This window comes from Castor canadensis, chromosome 1, assembly GCF_047511655.1.
Source record: "Castor canadensis chromosome 1, mCasCan1.hap1v2, whole genome shotgun sequence".
NCBI lineage: Eukaryota > Metazoa > Chordata > Mammalia > Rodentia > Castoridae > Castor > Castor canadensis.
This window is the reverse complement of record NC_133386.1, coordinates 123,650,052-123,672,251: the sequence shown is the minus strand read 5'-3', so window position 1 is coordinate 123,672,251 and position 22,200 is coordinate 123,650,052. Positions and strand designations below refer to the sequence as shown.

The 22,200-nt window shown below is 35.6% G+C and overlaps 1 protein-coding gene across 17 annotated transcripts in view; it reads right to left on the bottom strand.

Annotated features, from left to right (window-relative positions):
- Dlg2 (discs large MAGUK scaffold protein 2) overlaps positions 1–22,200 on the bottom strand; it is a 2,025,432-nt gene that overhangs the window by 735,922 nt on the left and 1,267,310 nt on the right. Inside the window, exon 1 of one of the 17 annotated variants that reach the window (XM_074081678.1) lies at positions 13,243–13,761. The exons of 15 other annotated variants lie outside the window; for them this stretch is intronic. In XM_074081678.1, coding sequence (XP_073937779.1) covers positions 13,243–13,551 — 309 coding nt within the window. In that variant the 5' untranslated portion in view covers positions 13,552–13,761. Of the gene's footprint in view, positions 1–13,242; positions 13,762–22,200 lie in introns of those variants that run through there. One more of the 17 variants, XM_074081682.1, reaches the window with a different exon arrangement.

The following is a 22,200-nucleotide window of genomic DNA, read 5'->3' as shown; positions in this document are numbered from 1 at the left end:
TTCAAAATACCTTACTCATGAAAGTATTAGAGAGGTGAATTAAATCCAGCACTGAAGGAGGATGGAAGGGTCAACATCAGTCCTCTGGAAGGTCATGATCTTTGGCCCTTCGGCAGTTTCTGGAGCTTTACTATGGCATCCTCCCAATTTGCAACTTAAAAACCGATGTAAATTATGAATGTTCTCATAAGATCAAAATTTAGCCTTGGAAGATGACCTTAACATAATGAAAAAAACATTCTGGACAGTGGGAGAGATAAGTATATTATTCTCTTTAAAAAAACCCAACAACTTTCATTCACAAGTCTGGGAGCTGATGAAGGTCATAGTTTGAAAGCAAAGAAAAGGGAAGTCAGAGGCAAGCATGAATAAAATGTAGGAACTTGATGGTAGAGAACAAGTCTGAAAACTGGAGTGCAAACATTTCTATTCAGCTAACAAATTCTAAAGATATTTTGCCTCCAAGAGGAGACCAATATCTCCAAGTTATTCTTGACTTTATTTTTTTTATTTACCCACATTCATATTCTGTTCTGAAATTTGTACAATTTGATCCATCCTTTCACTCTGCATCCAGAATACCCTTGATGTTTTAGTAGATCTCTACCACCACTGCACCTGCGAGGTCCAGCTCTCATTAGCTCTTTCTCAGAAGCCTGGTAAATAGTAACCTAACTAAACTTTCTCCTTCCATCTTGTCTCCTAACAACAAATTATCACTGTTTACATTGGATCACGTCATGTTCTTACTTACAGAAATCCAATGGCCAATGAATTTACTTTGAATAAAATCCAGATAACTTCTTGTGGCCTCCAAAGTCTACATGGCTCAGACTTATCTAACTCTCCAACCTCCATTTCTGATCTTCCTCCCTACACTTTCTCTTCTCTGCACTGGTTTCCTTTTACTGCAAGAATATACCAAATTTTCCAATACTAGTGTCCTTGATATGCTATATTTTATTTGTAATATCACTCAAGGATCATCTTAGAGTATTTCCCTTTTTATCTTTGATCGTTCTTGTACCAACTCAATTGTTTCCTCCTCATTAATTCTTTCTCTTACTTTAGTGTCTATCCAAAGAAGTACTTCCTAACCTCTACTCCATATCATATTTTTCTCTCTTATTTTTTAATAGTATACCACTGTATAAAGTAGTAATGTTTGTTAATTTTATGTATTTCTCTGCCAGAATTCCTGCTACTATATTTTTGAGTTTCTAGAATAGCCCTTGGCTTGTATTTGCTAATAAATAAAATCTTAGTAAATGAATAAATAAATGGACACAGGTGGGAAATGGGTGTTTCATTTAAATGACAATTATAGTTTTCACTGAAATAAATTATTTCTGATACCTTGATATGGTATATATTTTAACTGAATCTCCCTAGAAAATGATCAGAATATGATCTGGGTTTTCAGAGGCTCAAAATTTGGAGTTCTGACACCTAACCACAATATTAAAGAAATCCCTTTCCAGCCTACTTTGCCTAATGGAACATTACTCCCTCCCTACCAATTTTTAAAGATTCCATTCTTCTGATCATTCAGAAAATGTCAGCTTCTGTCCTAGCACTAAATATATAGAAATGGTATGGTGTTCTCACAAAGCTTCCCATGTGATAGATAAAGCAGATATATTAGCAATCGCAATGCTAAGTGAAATGCAGGCATGTGTATAACATTTGGTGGAAAGCCCAGAGAAAGGAAGGCCTCAAAAAAGATAGCATTAGAGATGAGCCTTGAATAGAGAATAAGATTTAATCAAACACAGAACAGAGACAGTCATTATTGATAGAGGAAGGCATGAGCAAAGAATTGGCAGGAGGCTGCATGGTAGCTTCTGGGGATCAGGGAACAGTGAGTGACTGGGTGTGACTAGAACACAATAGGAGTGGCTGGGGATGGGGTTGGAAATGCACACTAGGGCATTGACTGTTTTGACTGTTCTGCTAAAAAATCCAGTCTTATTTTGTAAACTAGTATTTGGAAACCTGTTTCCCATGAGATCCTCATAAACAAGTATCCATGAATAAAAGATTTCAGAATCACACACATTTAAGAAATGTTCTACATACTCCACCTACATCTAAGAAATACAAACCTCCAAAGGTTCTGAAAAATCTTATAATCAAAAGAAATAATTGCTTACTATGCTCACTCCAACACAAACTACTTGTTAAAGTTTCTCATGTCTTCTCCAAAAGTCAGATTATGTTTGAAAAGAAACACTATTTTCAATAATTTGGAATCATTAAATCGTTTAAATCAGCGAACGATATGAATAGAACTGAATGTTAAATTAGTAAAAAAAAGGACCTGAGTGGTAAGTTTGGTAACAAAAAATATTTAGAATGGAGCAAAGGGATCTGGGTGGCTACAGGAGATCAGGACTAGACCCTGAGAGCAGAAATATAAAATTAGAAATGTTTGAGAAACTCTGAAATTTAATTCTGTGTCAATTAGTAATTGATTAGCTCTTCACGGCCCTGGGACTAGGAAGGTGCTGGAGCTGAAGATGACATCCTGATTTTTGGCATGCCAAACCAAGTTTATTGCAAAACAGGTTTGAATGCAGTACAGAGTAGGAAATAGGAAGAGAAACAAAACTAAGCTGAAAGCAATGTGAACTGTGCAAAGAATGGTGGTATTATGCCAACTGGTATACTTATTTTTCACTTAATTTCTAGAAAAGCAATATTATAACCTTACAAAGAACTCCCAATTATGTTGGGCTCTTTCAGAAACTCAAAAGAATTTCTGTCCTCAACCTGCTTACATTTTCAACCCAGTTAACTGTTATCATTCACTTGAAAATTATATACTCTCCTGTCCTAGAAACCAGACTGCCATCACATTGCAGATTTGTTGGTTTTTCTTTTCTTTAAAACAAACACAGGTTATCCAGCTTTGACAAGAGGAGTCCAGAGAGTTGTTGCATCCATAAGTTTTATTCTAAATATTAGGATCAGCAATATAAAAATTGTGTGCTTTAAAGGTCATGCTATCATTCTCAAATATTATGGCTTTGATTTGGTGGGCAGATTTCTTGCATTTTTAGACATGTGGATCCAAACTCATCTTTGAATACGTCTACTTACAAATTTTATAAAATTCTTATCTATAAGTAAACATACTAACATACTAAAAATCCATTACATTCTTCTCCATTCCCATCTTGTCAGTTAGATCATTCTTCTTCTCTTAATGTGAATTTAACACTCATATTCCCCTCCACAGCAATCTCTCTATACACACATGGAGATAGCCTGTCTTTCTCTCTCTGTTATTCTAATTGCCTGTTCATTTGTCACTCAGTGCAAACTTGCTCACCTACATCAGGGTGAGAAGAACATTCAACTCTTTGCCTTCCAGAGAGCAGGCACAAGAAGGGTTATAGTGACAGGAAAGGCAGAGGAATAAATCACTCATGAAGATGGTAAAGAACAGCCTTGCTATATTTAGTAGATGGAAATCTCTTGTTAGGACTTTTAAACAGGAACTACCCTCATATTTGAATATTCATCTGTCAATTCATCCATCCTTTCTTCCTACCACCCATCCAGTCAACAAATTAAGCATGTAAATAGCCAACTGAGTATTACAAATGTGGGAAGGATTATAGAAGACACTGTAAGAGAATTGCAATTGTCTACATTCACGTGAAAAATACTTATCCTGTTTAACAAATAAAAGCCAATTAAAACAGCAATGATGTAATTTGCAACCTACCACATTAAAAAGGATTTCACAAAGGTAAAGAAAGCTATCAAGAGCGCAGGAGGAAGGACGTGTTTATCCTTTCCCATGATGGGGGGTGGAATTATAAATTGGTAAACCTGCTTAGAATCAATTTGGCAACTAATTTTAAGCTCTATGGGATAAGAATCAGTCTCTCTTGGTTTCCATTGGTGAACATGGTGTTTCAGTATATGGGAATGGTTCAATAATTAACTGTTAAATAAATATTTACTAAGTGACTAGGAAAACAGGAGTTTTAAAAAATTCACGCCTTTTCACTCAGTGATTTCTATTGTGAAAACATATCCTTCATGAGAAATGTAGTCAAATGTTACTTTAATGTTATTCATAGTTATTTAAAAAAAACACTAAAGATAACTCAAATGGCCAGCAATATAGGTTTTGGTAGAAAAATGAATTTGGAAATCATTAAAAATTATGGCAATTAGAAAAATATTTTACAAACAAGAAAATGTTTGTAATATGATGAAAAATTTAAAAGGCAATACAATTTTATATTATTTACTTCTCACTTAATAGACAAATATAAACAACACTCTATTTTGCTACATTTGTGAGCATTTCAATAACCTCATAAAAACATTATTTTGGAAGATACATATGCAGGGACAAATAAAAATGTTTAAGAAGTATCAAAATATTAACAGTGGTTAACTCTAGGTGGAATTACAGGTTGTTTTTAATTTTTGAAAGCATATCTTTGGTTCATAATATTTTTATTATAGGCTTGGGTATCTCTCCATCCAAAACCGAATAAAATTATTTTACTATAGTAAAATGCTACCTTTTAAACTAAGTAGTGTCATGACTATCCATTTAGTTTTATTTTCACTTAAAAAATAAAATTTGAAGTTAGAAACAGAATTTAAAAACATTGCAATTAAGTACAATAATTTGTATGAGAGATAATGAATAAAATATATCAGAGAAATTAAATATCAATGTGTAAACAGAACCAAATTTTAGATTTTGAGCATAAAATGAGCTTTGGAGAATAAATAAGTCATGGATAAATAACTATAAGAATTGTAGCTACAATAAGCAATGCTGGGCCCTAACCAAATAGTACAGCCTAAGCAAAGAAAGTACAAATGTGTTCAATCATGGATTTTGAATGCAGTGGTGCTAACTACTTTACTCTGCACGTATACTTAACCATGAAAATGATGGATTTGAAGGCCTATCTTTAATAAACTGCACAGAAACAAAATATAAAATATTATTTCATTATATTATTTTAACCTTCCTGAGAATACATAACTCCCAAATGACATAATAAAAGTGTAAAATCAGACTTTTTTTTTCAAAGTACCTTTTATCATTGAAATAGCATCATGACCTACTTGAATATAGAACCTAATTTCTTAATTGTGATTCCAGTACTTTAACAGTACCACAGAACAGAATAAGAATCAAGCTGAAAACAAAACAAATAAACAAAAGAAAAAAAAATCTCTTGTGCACATTTTTTTAACAATATGCTGGCTATTAAATAGAGCTGCCATGGAAATAGAGGATGTCACTCTTGTTCTTAAGACACTTGCATAACTAGCAATAGCAGTAAATCAAGTTCAGAACTCATTCAGTGCCTTTATATGTGATCCTGCATTGATAGTCATTCAGAAATCAAGAACCCTTTATTGACCCACTGTTAGATACTGGGTACTAGGGAAAATGTGATAAATAAACACAGGTAGGTTGGACTCCCAATTATGAAGATTTATCCATAACTGACACAAAGTGATAGATAATTGTCCAGGTTATTCTGTTAGACATAAAGGCATAGGAGACACATTCCTTCCCCTCTACAGCCACGTATGTACCCGAGAAGTTTGGGTCCATATAATTAACAATGCCACAAGAATTCCACAAGGAGATAAATGGACAGTTAGATTACTCTTGAGTTAGGTTCTGTGCTAGGGATATGAGGAATCTCACCTCCTCTAATCAGGAAAAAAACTCACCACAAGGCAAGTGTGAGTCCTAATTGTTTCAGGAAGCCATGTCAAGCAGAGATTTTGAGGGCTGAGAGGATTAAAGAGAAGGATGTGCTTGAAGGAGGTCTTTTAAAAATGCATAGACAGTGTTAGGCAGAAAGGGGCAGATCATTATCATGAAATGGAAATCTGATGGTCCAGTGCAGAGGTCAACAAACCTTTTTTATTTTATGTAAAGCATCAGACAATAAATATTTTAGGACTTCTAAGCCTTACAGTCTCTACAGACTATTCAACTCTGCCATTATAGCACCAAAACATCTACAGACAATATGTAAACAATTTTTACTGGCTATGTTCCAGTCAAATTATCTATGGATGAAAAATAAGCAATGGTAGATAGATAGATACAAAGTAAACTCAGTTTATAGGGAGGTTGAGTGTAGGTAACTTCTGGGATAGGATCAGAATATTGAAAACAACAGAAACTCGAAATAAACAGAATCAGGTGATTTGCACAAAATAGATTTTTTTATTGTGCTAAAGAAGTTTCCTAACGAAATCTGATATCACTGAACTTCATGTTCTGATTTAAATTATTTGCTTCCAGATCCGTTGACTACATCTCTCCTTCCCCAGTCACTAGTGACTATAGGTATGCATTTCAAAATCACTAAAAACGTGGATTTAAGATATTCTCACTACATAGAAAGGATAAGTTTTGAGATAATGGATATGTCAATTAGCTTGATTTGATTATTGCATAATAAATTAAAAGAACTTAAAGCAACCACAAACAAAAACTGGCCCAAGATCTATTAAAAAAGGGAGCCTTTAATCTGTCCAATTACATATTTGTAGATGAAATCTACAAGTGTAGACCAATACAACGTAGGTGTATGGGTGGCACAAATACCAGGAACAGAATTACTATAAGGCTGGATCATCAAAAAAGGGGACATCTGTTGATAAACAGAACAAAGCAGAGTGGTCCCTTGATTTACATAGCAATTATATTCCTACAAAACTGCATGATTACTAAATCCTTGTAAAAATATTTTGCATTTGTTTATAAAACTGAATTGATTTCTGCCTTAGATAATCATTAACTAATGGTTAGTCTTCATGAACACCCCCTGTGATGTTAAAAGTTGTACCACATGTACAAGGCCACTCTTTACAGTGCAGAATTGCTCTGCACATTGAGTGCATCCAGCATTTCTAGTCCCCACTCCCAAATGCCAGCATCATGTCTCAGTCACTGTTGACACATAAGTACCTTTCTGCTTTTCTAAAAGCCTTTTCAAGTGGCATTTCTCTCTCCTTCTGTCTTTGGGGATTACTGATGTTAATTCTGAGTAAAAATTAGGCTTGTCTAACTTTTTGTTTAATACTCAACAACATGCATGCTTAATATCTCCTAGCAGTAATAATTCTTCATAAAGATGAGGACAAACGACTAAGAAAGAGAGGGTGCCTAGGAAAAGAAAAAAGATAACTCAATTCTGAGTTCAGAGGCATGGACCAATTCTGCCACAAACTGAATGACTTTGACTCAGTCACATTTTCTAGGCTTCACTTTTTCCTTTGGAAAATCAAATAGATGATCACTAAGTTCCCATCCAGTTCTGACATAATTATAAAATGTGCAGGTACATTTGGGAAATTTAAAAAATGAAACAAGGTAAAGAATAGAAGAGAATAAAATTAGATGGGGCTACATTTGTAACAAATCAGAAGGTAATAGATAAAGGAAGATAGTGGACAGTGGAGATGGTGGTATCCAAGCGAAAGATTTGATTCTTGGCATTTATGTATAGGTAGATGGAACATGTGTGTGAAATTCACAAACACTGAGCAATGTGAGATGATGCACCTGTACAAAAGACAATGCCTCTTTGTACTTCTATTTTGTATTTATATTATTTACAATATGTTACTTCCAATTCCTTACCGTAACATGTTGCAAAACTGAATGCAACCTGAAAATATCAGATTATGAGATCTTTCTAAGTACAAGCATTTACTGCGCTGTTAATGCTGAGTATTCAATTCTAACTGTTTCAAATCAGCACAGTTCTTTACCTTGAGAGGGATCTTTGAGGCCTGATCACTTAGGATTCCTGAAGCCAGAAAATTATACAGAGTAAACAAATCGAGGACTCTGCAATGGGTTCCAGTCCTTCCAATCATGTAAAAACAAATACTCCCATGTCTTAAGAATGTTAGAGAATTATGGACGTCTCTGGTTTGTTGGGGTTAAGGGAACAATATTCTGCCTCCAAGGTTACCTGAAAACAGGCCCTTTGTAAGACATGCTGGAAAGAATAAGGAAGTCATATGGAGTTACCTTTTTCAGGAAAGTGACTGTGACAAGTTACTGTTAGCCTCAATTTCCACATCTGTACCACAGGGACGATCATGGGACTCTGTTAGTGTTACTGGGTGAACGCAAAGAAATGATGAATACTGTGTCTAACCTAGGATAGTACCCCTTGTATTGTAGGCAACTGGAGTATTCAATAAACATTAAATCACCTTAGCTCTTTTCTTTCCTGCCCTCTGTGCTTTGCTTCTCCTTGTTCTGCTCTAAAGAGAATACTGTGCTGATGTCAGCATCCAGTAATGTGGGTGCCAGGGTGTTGACTAAGTGGCTTCAAGTCTGCCACAGGAATGCTTAGAACTTTAATTCTTATGGAACTTCTGCTTCCCTTATCCAGGATGGCTGGTGTTTCCCAGAAACTAAGAAACTCTCATTTCTCCTTGGTAAAGGAAGGGAATGTCTTTCTGGAAGAAATCAGTCCCAAGTAGGCAGGACACTAAAAGGATTTGTCACATCTTTCTTGCTGGGCATAATCTGAGATTTAGCCTAGATTTCAACCCTGCTTGGACTAAAAAGTGCTCTTCACTCAAGCTGCTCCAAACTGCTCTTTCTGGAGGTGCTGCAGAAAGACTGTTAGGGAAGATTTGCAGAGCTTGGCTTGGTATGTCAAATGTAATTGTTTTCACAGGATCTTGCTGGAAAATCTTTCAATATCCCCTTACTTCTGAATAAGTTTATGGGAATGCTACTTCATCAACATAATCCTATTTTACCTGGTGTGTGTGTGTGTGTGTATATACACGTGTGTGTGTGTGTGTGTGTGTGTGTGTGTGTGTGTGTGTGTGTGCAGTTGTAAATCTCTGAGAACCCTGAAGGACACAATGTCACCGCACCATCAGCATCATGTGGTCATATGCCAAAACTCTCTGGACAGTTGCCTAGCTTGACCTTCATCATTATCACGAAGCCATAAAAAAATCAGTGAGCAAACTAGAAATTCTAATGAAAGAGCACAATGAAGGTGACCAATTTTCTGGATAAAAAGTTTTTCAGGTTAAAAAACATAATTTGGATATCACTGGTAATAATAAATACCATTTTCTGGCTGAATACTTATGTTCTAAGTGCCTTGCTGGGGTCTTTATAGAGTGTTTTCAGTTCTTATTACATTTCCCTGCAATGTGACTTTCTCATCCCAGGTGTTAAAGAGGAGAAAAATGAGGCTTAGAGAGGTTAAGCAAATGAGTTCAAATTTAGGATAGTCTGGCACTAAAGCAGAAATCATTTCCAAAGTGCTTCCTGTTAATTAATGGGTATCAGTTGATAAACTCACAGAATATTAGTACTGGAAGAGATTTGGGGAAAGCCAGTGAGTGATCTTAGGGAAGCAGAGGCCCAAAAAGCCTTGGTGAGGATGAAGCATAACACACAGAGAGTGGCAGAGCAGGTACTCAGAAGTTCCCACCAGGCCATTTGTGCCCAGTGTCTACCCACACCTCTAGGCTCCTGTCCTGATGAACCTGCCTGCAGGGCCCGGTGTTCTGAGCAGGTAAAATTATGTGTAGCTCTACACAGACACCAGGATGGTACTGCTCTTTCCTGTTTTCTGCTCAATAAGTTTATTTCTTTTTATCCAATTAGTGAACAAATTCAAACTTTTTGAGGATTCGATCCACTTAGTTCAAATAGCATCACTACTTCATCACTGTTCTCTTCCCAGTCAGTCAAGAATAATGATCAAGGAATAGGTTAATAATAGCCAATGTTTGTTGTTGGCTTATTTTTCATTCATTCATTCCACAAACATTTATTGAGCCCCTACTGTATGAAAACACTGTTCTAAGTGTTTTTCATGCACTATGTTAAACATTCTTCATAGCAACCCTATGAGGTAGGCAATACCCTTTCTAAGAAGTGCCTGATCACCTGGTGCTTCCTAGGTCCCTCTGGACCCTAGATACACATTTGCTATGGTATCTGCAGCATCTCTGGAACTTTGTTTTACTTCTAAGTTTGGTTTATGATGATAGAACTCTGTGTATTTCATGATATATTTGCTAAAGGATGGATTCTCCATAGTGGTAGAGTGTGCTCTGCTTCAATTCCTATTATATCTACAGTGTATGACAGAGTGGTTCATAGCAGTGTATATGTGAACTGAGTAAACAGTGAAGAATGAATGAATGAACAAATGCATGAAAAACAAATGTGTAGACAGAACACTGATCTCCAAGTCTCCACTGTTTGGTGCTGCCCCCCTAGTTTAGTCTGCAGTGGGAAGAAATGCCACATAAGCAATGATAGTCTGTTTCTTCCCAAGGCCAACACTAATATCCTATGTGCATTATAAAATTCACCTCTGGATGCTACAATTTTCCACTTTCTTTCCTATTATTATGGTCATATTAACTCTACAGATCCAAATGGATTGAAAAGTTATTTGAGAAGGTACAGAAGCTGTGTTTTGACCAGCTAAGGGACAACATAATGACAAAATCCTGTTAGTACACAATACCCCAAATAATGGGAGCTTGGCAAACAGCCTTGGGAGGAAGTCAGATCATTATCATGGCCCTCTATTAAAGCAGTCGGAAACCACACTGCTGATTTCCACGTAATACAGATCTCTGAGGGCAAAATCCCAGCTCCCAGATACTTAGCATCCCTAAGGCACATTCTGTACCACACGTGGGCCCATGGGCCATTCTAAAACGTGCTCCGTCCGTCTTTCTGCTTTACCAAGGTTCTATTGTTTCATGTCATTAACACCCATCATTGTTTTCACAACATTTCACAAGATGTCTGCAAAATTAAGGGGTACAAAATAATATTAAAATTCTCAAAGCAGATTTATTTTTAATGGACACATGCATACACAGAGATACACCCACTCTTGTTTTTGTGACTGTAGACACATGCTAATAGTACTAGATATATCAGTATAGATAAAATACTAGATATATGCTTTAGATAGATGTAAACGAATAAAGGTATATAAATACAAATATGTCAGCATTTTTTGAGCAGCTACCAGAATTTAAGGAAATATGTTTTATAAGGTGAAATACTTTATGTGAAGAGAATGAAGCATTCTTTGCTAGTATTTTTCAAATGAGGAACTAAGAATAATATAGAACTCTAATTGTTGTATATGTGTATATATATATGTATACATGTATATATAGATGAAAACATGTTAGTATAATCAAATAGTGAAGTATTGTAGAGATATTTGAATATATGTGTACTAAAATCTATGCACACATGTATGTATAAACATATTAAAATTATTCAGTGTAATATATTTGGGCGGGTACAGACACAGGTAACAGAGGCTGATTAATCTAGCATAGCACTTTTACAGATCTGAGATGAGAAATGATGTCTTACCACTGAAAATCCTAAAAAAAGACAGGGGATAATATTTGGGGGGGGGTCACTATTCTTCCCAGACAATAACACAGTACATGTAAATGAGAGAGAAAATATACAGAAATGTATATGCAAAGAGTCAAGGATATCAGGGCTCCAGCAATTTATTACCTTCTCACATGTCACCAGACCTCTGTCAGTACAGAACCTCGCTCAATCTTTAAAGGCATTAACTGACTATAATTTCAGGCAAGTATGAAACTGATGAAAATAACGGAAAAGAAAAGTTCCCTTCAGTTGAAAAATGTGTCAAGATTTTTAGAATATGGTTATTTCAGTGTAGCATTAGAGATTTGGATTTATTAAATGAAAAGTGCATTGCAACTTAGATAAAAGGAATTACAAAGATAAAGCAAGTTTGCTTTCTCTACTTTGTACAAAACATCCACATAAGGTAGATGCTATAGAGTTTGTCTCCCTAGCTTATGTGAGCCTTGAAAACTTAACATAATCAACACAGAAATAGAAGTTAAAGAATTCAAAACTAATGTATTTGTAAATGAGTAAATAAAGTCTTCACAATTTTCAAGACTGCTTTTTCAGCTTGCAATTCATGTTAACTTTTTAAAAATAACTGCATTTCTAAATTCAGGGCTCCATTTCAAGCTGCACTAGCTTATAAATCAAGATACTGAGATGTTCTTTTTCACTAAGCGAACCATATAATTTCATGTCAATGCATTAAAAGTCATATAAATGGCCATGTCTGTGTATTCTGAAAAGCCAACACCATATGACGTTTTGGAAGAATTTCTAAAAACTATTACAAAAATTAAAATGTCCTCTACACTTCTCCGATCATAACACTTTATTCATGATCAATATCTACTTCTCAATTATGCTAAAAACATTGAAACTGAGATTTTTTTCCTGCAAACACAGCTTTTTCCTTTTCAATGCATATTTAAGAACAGTCATTATTCTGTATTTATGGCAGTGACTACAGGTGTATTTTATTTCTCTTTATAGTCTTTGCATAAAGTTGTTTTCTCTCTTTAGATGGAGGCAGTCAGAAAACTAGCTAATTATATTTCTGGTAAAATGCTAGTAGTTTTGCTAGTAGGCAAAAACAGGTTAGGAACTGAATTAAATAAGTATGTACATCTTCAGAAATGCACTATGAGAGAGTTATAGTTTTTACCATAAATAATCTTACAATTTCACTATGAACAGACAAAATGTTTCATTTTTTCTAAGTGTAATCATACTCTATCTTGTTTTCAATTATTCCTTTCTTTTGTAAAATTAGTTATTGAACACAAACATATTTTGTGCTGGGAAGGAGAAATGGAAGAGTATAAAGTGTTTTAAGGGTAAAATCAGAATAGACACTTCAAATCACTATTTTCTGTAGCTGAAGAAATGAATGTTCTTTTATCTCTACGGGATAGGAAGTATTTAATTGAAATTCATTTCCCTTCTATTCCTCAAAACAATAATAATTTAAAAAGTAGACTAGACAGAATAGGAAAGTTAACCATGATTATAAGTAAAAGTGCTGCTAAAAATCTATGATGCACAGTAATAAAATCATCTAACCACCAGAGAAGTTGAACTTGAGGAAAAGTCACTGAAAAAAACTGAGCACAGCATCCCTAGACATTTCTGGGCTACCCATAGGTGTTAATCCACAAACACGTGTGAAACCGACAGGTATTTTTTTGCCTAACATTTTTCAAATAGAAAAAAACAGTGAGGGAGGAGGACTCAGCAAAGTTTCCAAACCACCCTGACTTCATACAACTTTCTTAGGGTACTATAGGGAAAGTCATAAGGAAAAGGCTCACCTGTGCAGGGCTGAACCAACCATGTGGGCAGACACAACGGTCCCCACAAGTCCCTCTGCCCTTGGTGCTCATCTTGTGGGGGCTTTTCCGCACACTGTCCCACAAGGTGACCAGCTTGGTCCTGTTTGAAGCTGGCCCCCCAGATCCTGAGGACGGCATGGTCTGAGAACTGTACCCAAGCCCTTGAGGGCTTCTCTGCCAGCCACAGGCACAGTGAGCATCCCTGATGAGGGCGGGTGCACCCCTGCCGGCATCCATCCCATCAGACCCCCGGCTGCAGCTGGGTTGCTTGGTGAGGTAAGCATTCATGCTGTGTTGATGCCTACTTCTTCCTTTGGTCAGCTCTGCACAGAAATGTTTCCTCCCTTACACCCCTTTCTTCCAGGCAGTTGTAAAATTTTTTTCCCCCCGTGGATCCCTCAGTATCTTTGACAGCTGCTATAAGCAGTGCATCGTGGGAGCAGCAGGAGCAGCGAGAGCAGCTCCTCACAGCATTATCTGCGGGCTGGTAGCTCTTTGTCAATAGATGACTCAACTCACAGAGCAACTTGACAGGATCCCTGCTCTAGGCAGAAGCAATCAATGCTCCACACAGCTGGGCTACAAGACTGTACACAGTATTACAAGCCCTTTTTGGATGGAGCCCCACAGTAACAAATACTCTTCACAATTTGGCATCCTGACTTTTTCCTCTCCTCCCTGATCCCCACATAAATTACAAACCTCAGGAAAGCAAACTTCATATCAGACTGACAGGACCCCTCTTTTCAGAAATGATGCTTCTAGGCTGAAACACTTTTAACAGAAGCAATTTGAAATGATGGGAAAGTTAACCTGGAAAGGGAACTGTTGCCATTTACAGGAATCACTTATCTAGAGAGCTATTTGCCAAGACACTAACCAACTGGGGCGGTAACTAAATAATAGCATCAATTAACTCTAAAAAATAACAATTCATCTTGAAAAATGATTGTGGCCACAACATTATACTAAAGTCCTTTTAAAATGTGGAAGTTTGATTTATTTTAAATCATTATATGTTTTAATGCAAACATACAGTTTATGGTATGAACAATTATTAATTCTTTCTCATTCAAAATATGGCAATTTTCAAGGTTCAAAATGATAGGCTAACTTATCTGAAAACGGTATTTTTTCCTTACCCCAAATTATTCTAAGGATTTCCTTTCAAATACTTTACCACAACAAATACATTAACCACAGAGATTCTGCATTTTAAAGTGAAAGACATATCCATTCCTGCCATACAGTATGTTGGTTTGCAAAGAGAATTTTCAAAATCTTACATGGAAAATGAGTGAAATCTATCCAATTTAAAGCAATTGCCTTCCAAAGAGGATAGGATTGTTTTAAAATTTAATCATGACTGCTGAATCCACTCACAGTATTTTCAGTAAAGGGAAAGGCTATATCACCACACTTAGAATTTTCATTCTCTTTCAAACTTTTCATGTTTATTGGCAAAATACCTAATCTTATCACACATTCCCAAAGACATCATGTTGGTTTGATTGAAAAGCAAGTTGCCATCAATGCAGGACCACAAATGATATAATCACATGCTGTAATTATTTTCTCTACAGACAATCGGATATCATCAGATCCACCTACTCAGTGGATGACCAGGGACTGGGCAGTACAACCTCATTGCTGCCTGAATTGGCAAGGTGTTTACTGAAGAACAGAAGATCAATAATGTGCTTTTTACTTCAACCTGACACCGTGGATAAATCACTATTAAATCTGTAAAGCCTGAAAGAGAAAGTAGATACTTCTCTTTCCATGTATCCCCTCAGAAAGTTTACTTTTTTCCAAATCCTACACATGTGGCTCCTGTAATTACAGTGCCCAGTGGAGAAGGCATTCGAAGCACTTTTGCTGAATAATAATGACTCACGAACTTGACATTAAAGGGCAAGTCTTGATCTAAGTTACTGATCATTTTTCCCTGAGCACCTACATACTGCCCAGCACATAGGAGAAATTAGTTGCTTTTTTGATAGATAAATGGGTGGTTGTATAGCTGGATACATGAAAAAAAGAGTATAGGAATAAAAGAGATGATTATCATTTTTTGATAAAAGTTAATTCAGCACTGCTCCAAAATTGTAAACTATTCCTTGCAGGTTATCTTCAGTGCTGGTTTTGAGATAGTGTTCTCATTAAGAAAATTTGTTAGAATAATATGAAGACTTGAAATACTGGGCAGAATAAATGATGGCATTAAAGTGTTTTTGGACTGAGAGAGAACCAGGAAGTGAAGATCAATACCTAATGACAGCAAAATTGAGGCAAATAGATGACCATGGAATACCATACTGGAAGAAGTCAGGAAATTCTCCCTCTCTCTTTCCCCACCTATTCATTATTCTAGATCAAGAGAAAATGCCAAAGAGAACTTTTAGGTCAGATAAAACCCTAAAGAACTTCAGGCCTGTCTGGTGTCACCATGATGCATGGCTGTACACTAGGACTTAACATGACATGGCAAAATCATCACTCCCAAATTAGAATGTCAGGAACTGATAAGTTTGATGCTCTTTAATCTCATCTAACCACAGATCCTCCTCTAGTTTTTCAGGCAGATATCATTGCTGAAAGGCTCATTGGCATTGTCAGGGAACACATGCCCTATTCTCACCCATTTGCCTGTCAAATGGGCAGTAAGTCATGTGCATCCATCAACAATTTTGTAATCATTGTGTGCAGCATACAGTAAGAAAAAATTTCCTGGTTTGGCACTACTCAAAATATTATAAATCTTCATAGGAACCTAAATCTGTTATAAATGGGTTGTTTGAAATGAACTATTTCTTCTCCTCACAGGGCCATAGGATTTGTGTTTTCATAACCTCAGCGTGTCATTTCTTTGTAGATAAATAAACATCAAATGCCGCGTAGCCAAAGTCACTTTCCTCCAAAGATATTTAAGACCATAACAAATGCATTCAGCTTAGTAAAAGACTATTTTGAAATTATTCTTTCACTTTCGTACAGTTCAATCTTATGTCTTCTCCTTCCCACCAAGATTTTTCTTCAAGCAGGACATTGGATTTTCTATATTTGAAGACAGACCACTTAAACAGATAATTACATCCAACTAGCCCTCTGGACTAAGAGACAGACTCACTAATTAACAATAATCCAATTTGATCAACTGTAATTGGACAATTGTAATAACCATGAGATGACATGAAATTGCAGTAAAACAAGAATCAGCAATGCACAAGTACACATCCTACTTATCATTGTGATTTAGTGTGGGCAGATGGTGTGCAGGGTAATGCCTCAATGAGATACATCTTATTGAACTCTCTGTGACCTGGAGTGATTCCATAAAGCAACCACTAGTTTGAAAGCAAGAGTGCAAAACTAATATCCTGGCTTGATTTGCTTAATAAAAATAAATAGCAAAGATGAATCACTAAATAAATTATGCTGCCTTAAAACACTATGCAGGATTTTATTCCAAACAAAATTTCCTTCATGCACTCTCTGCATAGAAAAAATGAAAAAATATTAATTACAAAAGAAGAAGTAGAAAGGAGAGGCCCTCTAGCAGCCACAAGCAATCTGTTAAATAATCATAGAATCTTCATTAGATATAATTTCCCTTTATTTGAAAAGTGAAAAAAAAAACTAGAGCTTTTATAAATTCTAACAAATCAACACTTTTATACATCTATTTGGCCTAGCTAATTTCCAGATCCAAGCACATCTACTTTTCAAAAAGAGAGAACCAAGGATACTTAAAATATTTTAGACTGTGAAATTACTTCCAAAATTGTTAAGCTAATTGAGTAATAAATCTCTTGGGACAAAAAATAAGCAGAAATTCAGTGTGGAAGGATACAGGTCTATTGATACAGTGATTTATCTTGGGCAATTTAATAAGTAGTACAAAAATGTTTTTAAATGCCCCAAATTCTCATTAATATACTTAAATTTGGGTGTGCGTTGATGGAGAGGGAGTTAATCTGATTTAGTGATAAGACTAAATTATAAAATAATTTTCAGGAAATGTAGATTTATTACATTGTAAAGCACTGAGTAACACTATTACAGAACTCAGAGCACTAATTATGTGACATTTCTAGAGATTCTGAAAGGAACACTAGTAAAAAAGGTAATAATCATTTATAATTTGCATATTTTAGCAATTGAATCTAAGTGCTGAACTACATTGCTACAAGCAATCCTTTTTTATCCTTTAAGATTAAACTAGTATCACTTTTTCTGTAAGCTTTCTAGATCCTCCTTAATATATTAAGTCACACTCTACAGTACCTTCATACTTGTCTGTGTAAGTACCTTTCACATGCTTCTATTTTTCTCAATCACCATGACGACCACCCTAATCTGAAGTGGCATAATTTCTCTGTAGACTGGTGAAACAGCTTCTAAACTGGCATCAAGCCTTGCTCCAATTCTTCTCATACAGCAGTCAGAGTGAGTACTTCTAAAATGCAATTGTGATCAGGTTCTACCCTGCCTGGTACCTGTTAATAAGGTTTCATTTGCTGGGGTCATTATCCCCACAGGTAGTACCATTTTTCAAGTGTCTTGTGTGGTCTTTAATTGTGCCCAGTGTGATCTAGCATCTGCTGCTTTCACCAGTCTTGTCCAGGCCTCATGTCCTCATCTCTCTCCTTTAGCGCTCTCCATCCACACAGGCCTTGAACATATGCACTCAGTCCTGGCTTGAGGTCACCGAGCATGCTGCCTTCCCTATGCCACATTTTCACAGAATTTCTACTCATTTTCCTGCAGGATGCATTAAGAGGCAACTGCTCCAAAGCCACCCTAAGCACACAATACAGTCGAAGAAGTAAAGTGGGCTTACATTACAACACAATTCCCAAGCCAGGCTCCCGAGCATTGCTTTCAATGAAAATGCCATCCTTAAACTCTTCTATTGAGAAAGTCCAGAGTCCTCTCTGCTCTCCAAATCTCAAGAACAAATGTCACCTCCTCAGGAAAGCATTCTTTGAACACTGTCCCCCTTCCAGGATAGATCATATCATCCCTCCATTGAACACTCATTTAGCACTTGTGCTTCTCTATTACAACACTACCATAATTGTATTTAAAACAAGAATTATGGACTTGTTCTGTGCCTTTCTCCTCAAAAGAGAATGTAAGTAATCACGAGGGCAGGGAGAGGACTCTCTTGTTTGCACCTGTATCCTCTAAGCTCAGCATAAAGTAACTATTTAATATTCATTAAAATAAATCAAGCAAGAAAGAACACAAAATTTTCTTAGAATCATCATACCAATATAGGCATTCTGGTTTGTCTTCCTACCTCTTATTGTAAAATGAATAAATGAGCATTTTGATTTCAAAAGCAAAATGATAGTGTGCTCTTAGGGTCACCACTGTCATGTAGCATTTACCATGGTTGAGAGATATAACTGTATAAGCTCACTTTTTGAAGGAATATACTAAATGTCTCATTACTGAAACAGCTGTTATTTATTTTAGCAAGATATTAATTCATAAAAGGTGTACTTCCTCACAGCTGGGCTTTTCTCCCAATTTTAAGTGTTCTCTCTATATAGGTAGATAGTACAAAAAAATAGTATTTCCCAAAGTCAAAAGTCAATCATTGGCAAAAAAGGGAGAGAACACCAAATTCCAACTATCAAAACCATATTTCATAACAAAGTTGCATAGTCTACAAGACACAGTGATTTCCCAGGAGATTGAAGGTGTTTATCAGGAAGCAGAGAGACATGGAGACACTGCCTGTATCTTCCTACCAATCAAGTTGACAAGTTAAAAAAAACCAGAATTATTATCCAGAGCAAGTATCTTCATCAGATTTATAAACATTACAGTAATAAACATGAGACCTACTCTCTTAAATCCCTAAGTGTCCAGTCCAGTGCTGTTGACCAGGGTCACATAACAGATCTCTGGAACATATTTGCCCTTGCATGAATCAAACTTTGTTTCTATTGAACAATCATCCCCTAAATTCTTCTTCCTTACAGATGCAGGCAACCGCCATTCTACTTTCTGTTTCTATGAGTTTAACTACTTTGGATGCTTCTTATACATGAAGTCATGCACTATTTATTCTTCTGTGGCTGGTTTATTCCATCCTGCATAATGTCCTTAAGATTTGTCTCTGTTGAAGCATAAAATAGGATTTCTATCTTCTTATGATCAAATAATATTCCATTATACATTTATGTTACATGTGACATACATATGTAATATATATAGCACATTCTATTTATACCATACATTGACGGGTGGACATTTAGGTAGTTCTACCTCTTGGAAATTGTGAATAATGCTCAATGAACATGTGAGTACAAGCACATCTTCCAGATCCTGATTTCAGTTCTCTGGAATAAATACCCAGAAATGGGATTGTTGAATAATACAGAAGCTCTATTTCTAATTTTTGAGGAACTTCTCTGTTGTTTGCATAATAGCTGAACCATCTTACATTTCTACAAAAAGTGCACAAATTTTTCCACAGCCATAACAATTGTTATTTTCTATATTTATGATCATGGCTGTTCTAACAGGTAGGGGAGGATAGTTTACTGTAGTTTTAATTTGCATTTTCAAGTGATTGATGAACATTTTCATATACCTACTGAAAATGCGTATGTATTCTTTGGCAAAATATGTATTCAGGTCCTTGGCTCATTTTAAAAATTGGGTTGACTGTTTTCCTATTGAGTTGAAGGTATACTTCATACTTTGGATAACACAGTTTTATCAGATACATGGTTTTCAAGTTGCCTTTTATGATAGTTTGAATCTTGACTGTCCCCAAAAGGCCAATATGTTAAAGTCTTGATCCCCAGAGTGGTAGTATTGGCATGTGGTGGAATCTTCAAGAGTTTGGGCCTAGTGGAAGGTCTTAAGGTCATTGGTGCCATGTTCTCAAGGAGGACTGTGGGACCAAGGCCCTTATTTTTCCTTCTTTTTTGTTCCTTGGATATGAGATGGGTAGTTTCGATCTGCCACGTATATTTCTACCATGATGTGCTGTTTTGCCTCAGGCCAAAGCAATGGAGCCAACTGAACATGGACTGGAACCATCAGAACTGTGAACCACAATAAATTGTTTCCCTTTATTAGTTAATTATCTCAGGTATTTGCTATAGTCAACAGAAAAATTTGGGTAGGTTTACAGGCATCTGTCATTCTAACTACTGTGGGAAGCATAAATGGGAGACTTGTGGTCTAGGCCATTCCAGGTAAAAAGCAAGCGTATCTTAAAAATAACCAGAGAAAAATGGACTAGAGGCTAGCTCAAGTGGTAGAGTGCCTGCCTTGTAAGCACAAAGTCCTGAGTTCAAGCCCCAGTACCACAAAAAACAAAAAAGAACTATGTTTAGAAGTATGACTAAACAATTCAGTGTTTAATGTTACTGTTCATATATTAAGGACTAAAGAAGAAACTAAAAGACAAAAGTTTAAAAATAACTATAAGATTTGTTAATAGTCATAATATTAAAAACATGTAAGTTTGAGAAATCAGTAACAAAATATGTGAGAGAAGTAAAATAATAGAGTACACTAAGTCATTGCTTAACAAAAAGATTAATTCTAAGAAATATGTCTTTAGGCAATTTCACCATTGTGCAAATATCATAGAAGGAATGTACAAAAATTAAGATGACTATGACATTGCTAGGAAATATAATTTTATGGGTCCCCAGTTTTGCATATGCAATGCACATTTGCCAAAATGTTATTGGTCATATCTATATTTATATACAATTAAGTTAAGCTATTATCAGCTTAAAATACATTTTTACATATGCTTTATGTGAATCCCATGGTAAACTGCACACATGTACATACACACAAACCTATAGCACAAAACACACAAAAGAAAATTAGACATCTAAAAATATTAGTACCAACTCAATGAAATATAAAGGAAGAGAAGAGAGAAAAAGAGAGACAAAAACTATAAGATAGAAAGCAATTAACAAAATAGTAATAATAAGGCATTCCCTGTCAATAATTACTCTAAACATAAAAGGATAAAATTCCCTAATGAAAACACACAGAGTGGAAATGGATTTACAAGGCAAGATCCAACCTGTAAGACAATAAAAATCACTTTAGATTTAATGACACACATAGGTTGAAAGTGAAAAGATAGAAAAATATATCCCATACAAGTGGTAACCAAAGCAGTGGTAGCCACAATAATATCAGACAAAATAGAGTTTTGGTAAAAATAAATTGTCAAAAGAGACAGAGGCCATTAGGTAATACTAAAAGGCCTGACTCACCAGGAAGCTGTAAAGGTTGTAACTTTAAAAAGACCTAACATCAAAGCATTAAAATATATGAATCAAATATTGACAAAAGGTAAAGAAGGAAATAGGCAGCAACACTCCTTAATAACAATAGTATCAGATTTCAATACCACACTTTCAACAGCAGATAACATCCAAAAAGAAGCTCACTAAGGAAATCAAAGACTCAAACGCTATGGACCAATTAGACCTAACAAACACATACAGAATATTTTTTACCCAACAGCAGCATAATGAACATTATTTTCAAATACACAAAGGACATTTTCTAAAATAGATCACAAAAAGGGTTTATCAGTTTTAAGAAGTATATTTGCCAATCACATTGGAATCAAACTATAAGTTAATGGCAAGGAGGAAGACTGGAAATGTCACAAATATGTGAAAACACCACAACACATTCTTGAACAACCAATACATCAAAGAAGCAATCAAAAGAAAAGTTGAGAAATATCTTGAGTCAGAGGAAAACAAAAACAAAACATACCAAAACTTGTTGGATACAGCACAAATAGTATGAAGGGAGAAGTTCTGAGTGACAAATACCCACAATTATAAAAGAAGAGCTCAAATGAACGACCTAACTTTATACCTCAAGGAACTAGAAAAACAAGAAAGTCCAAAGTTGTAAGAAAAA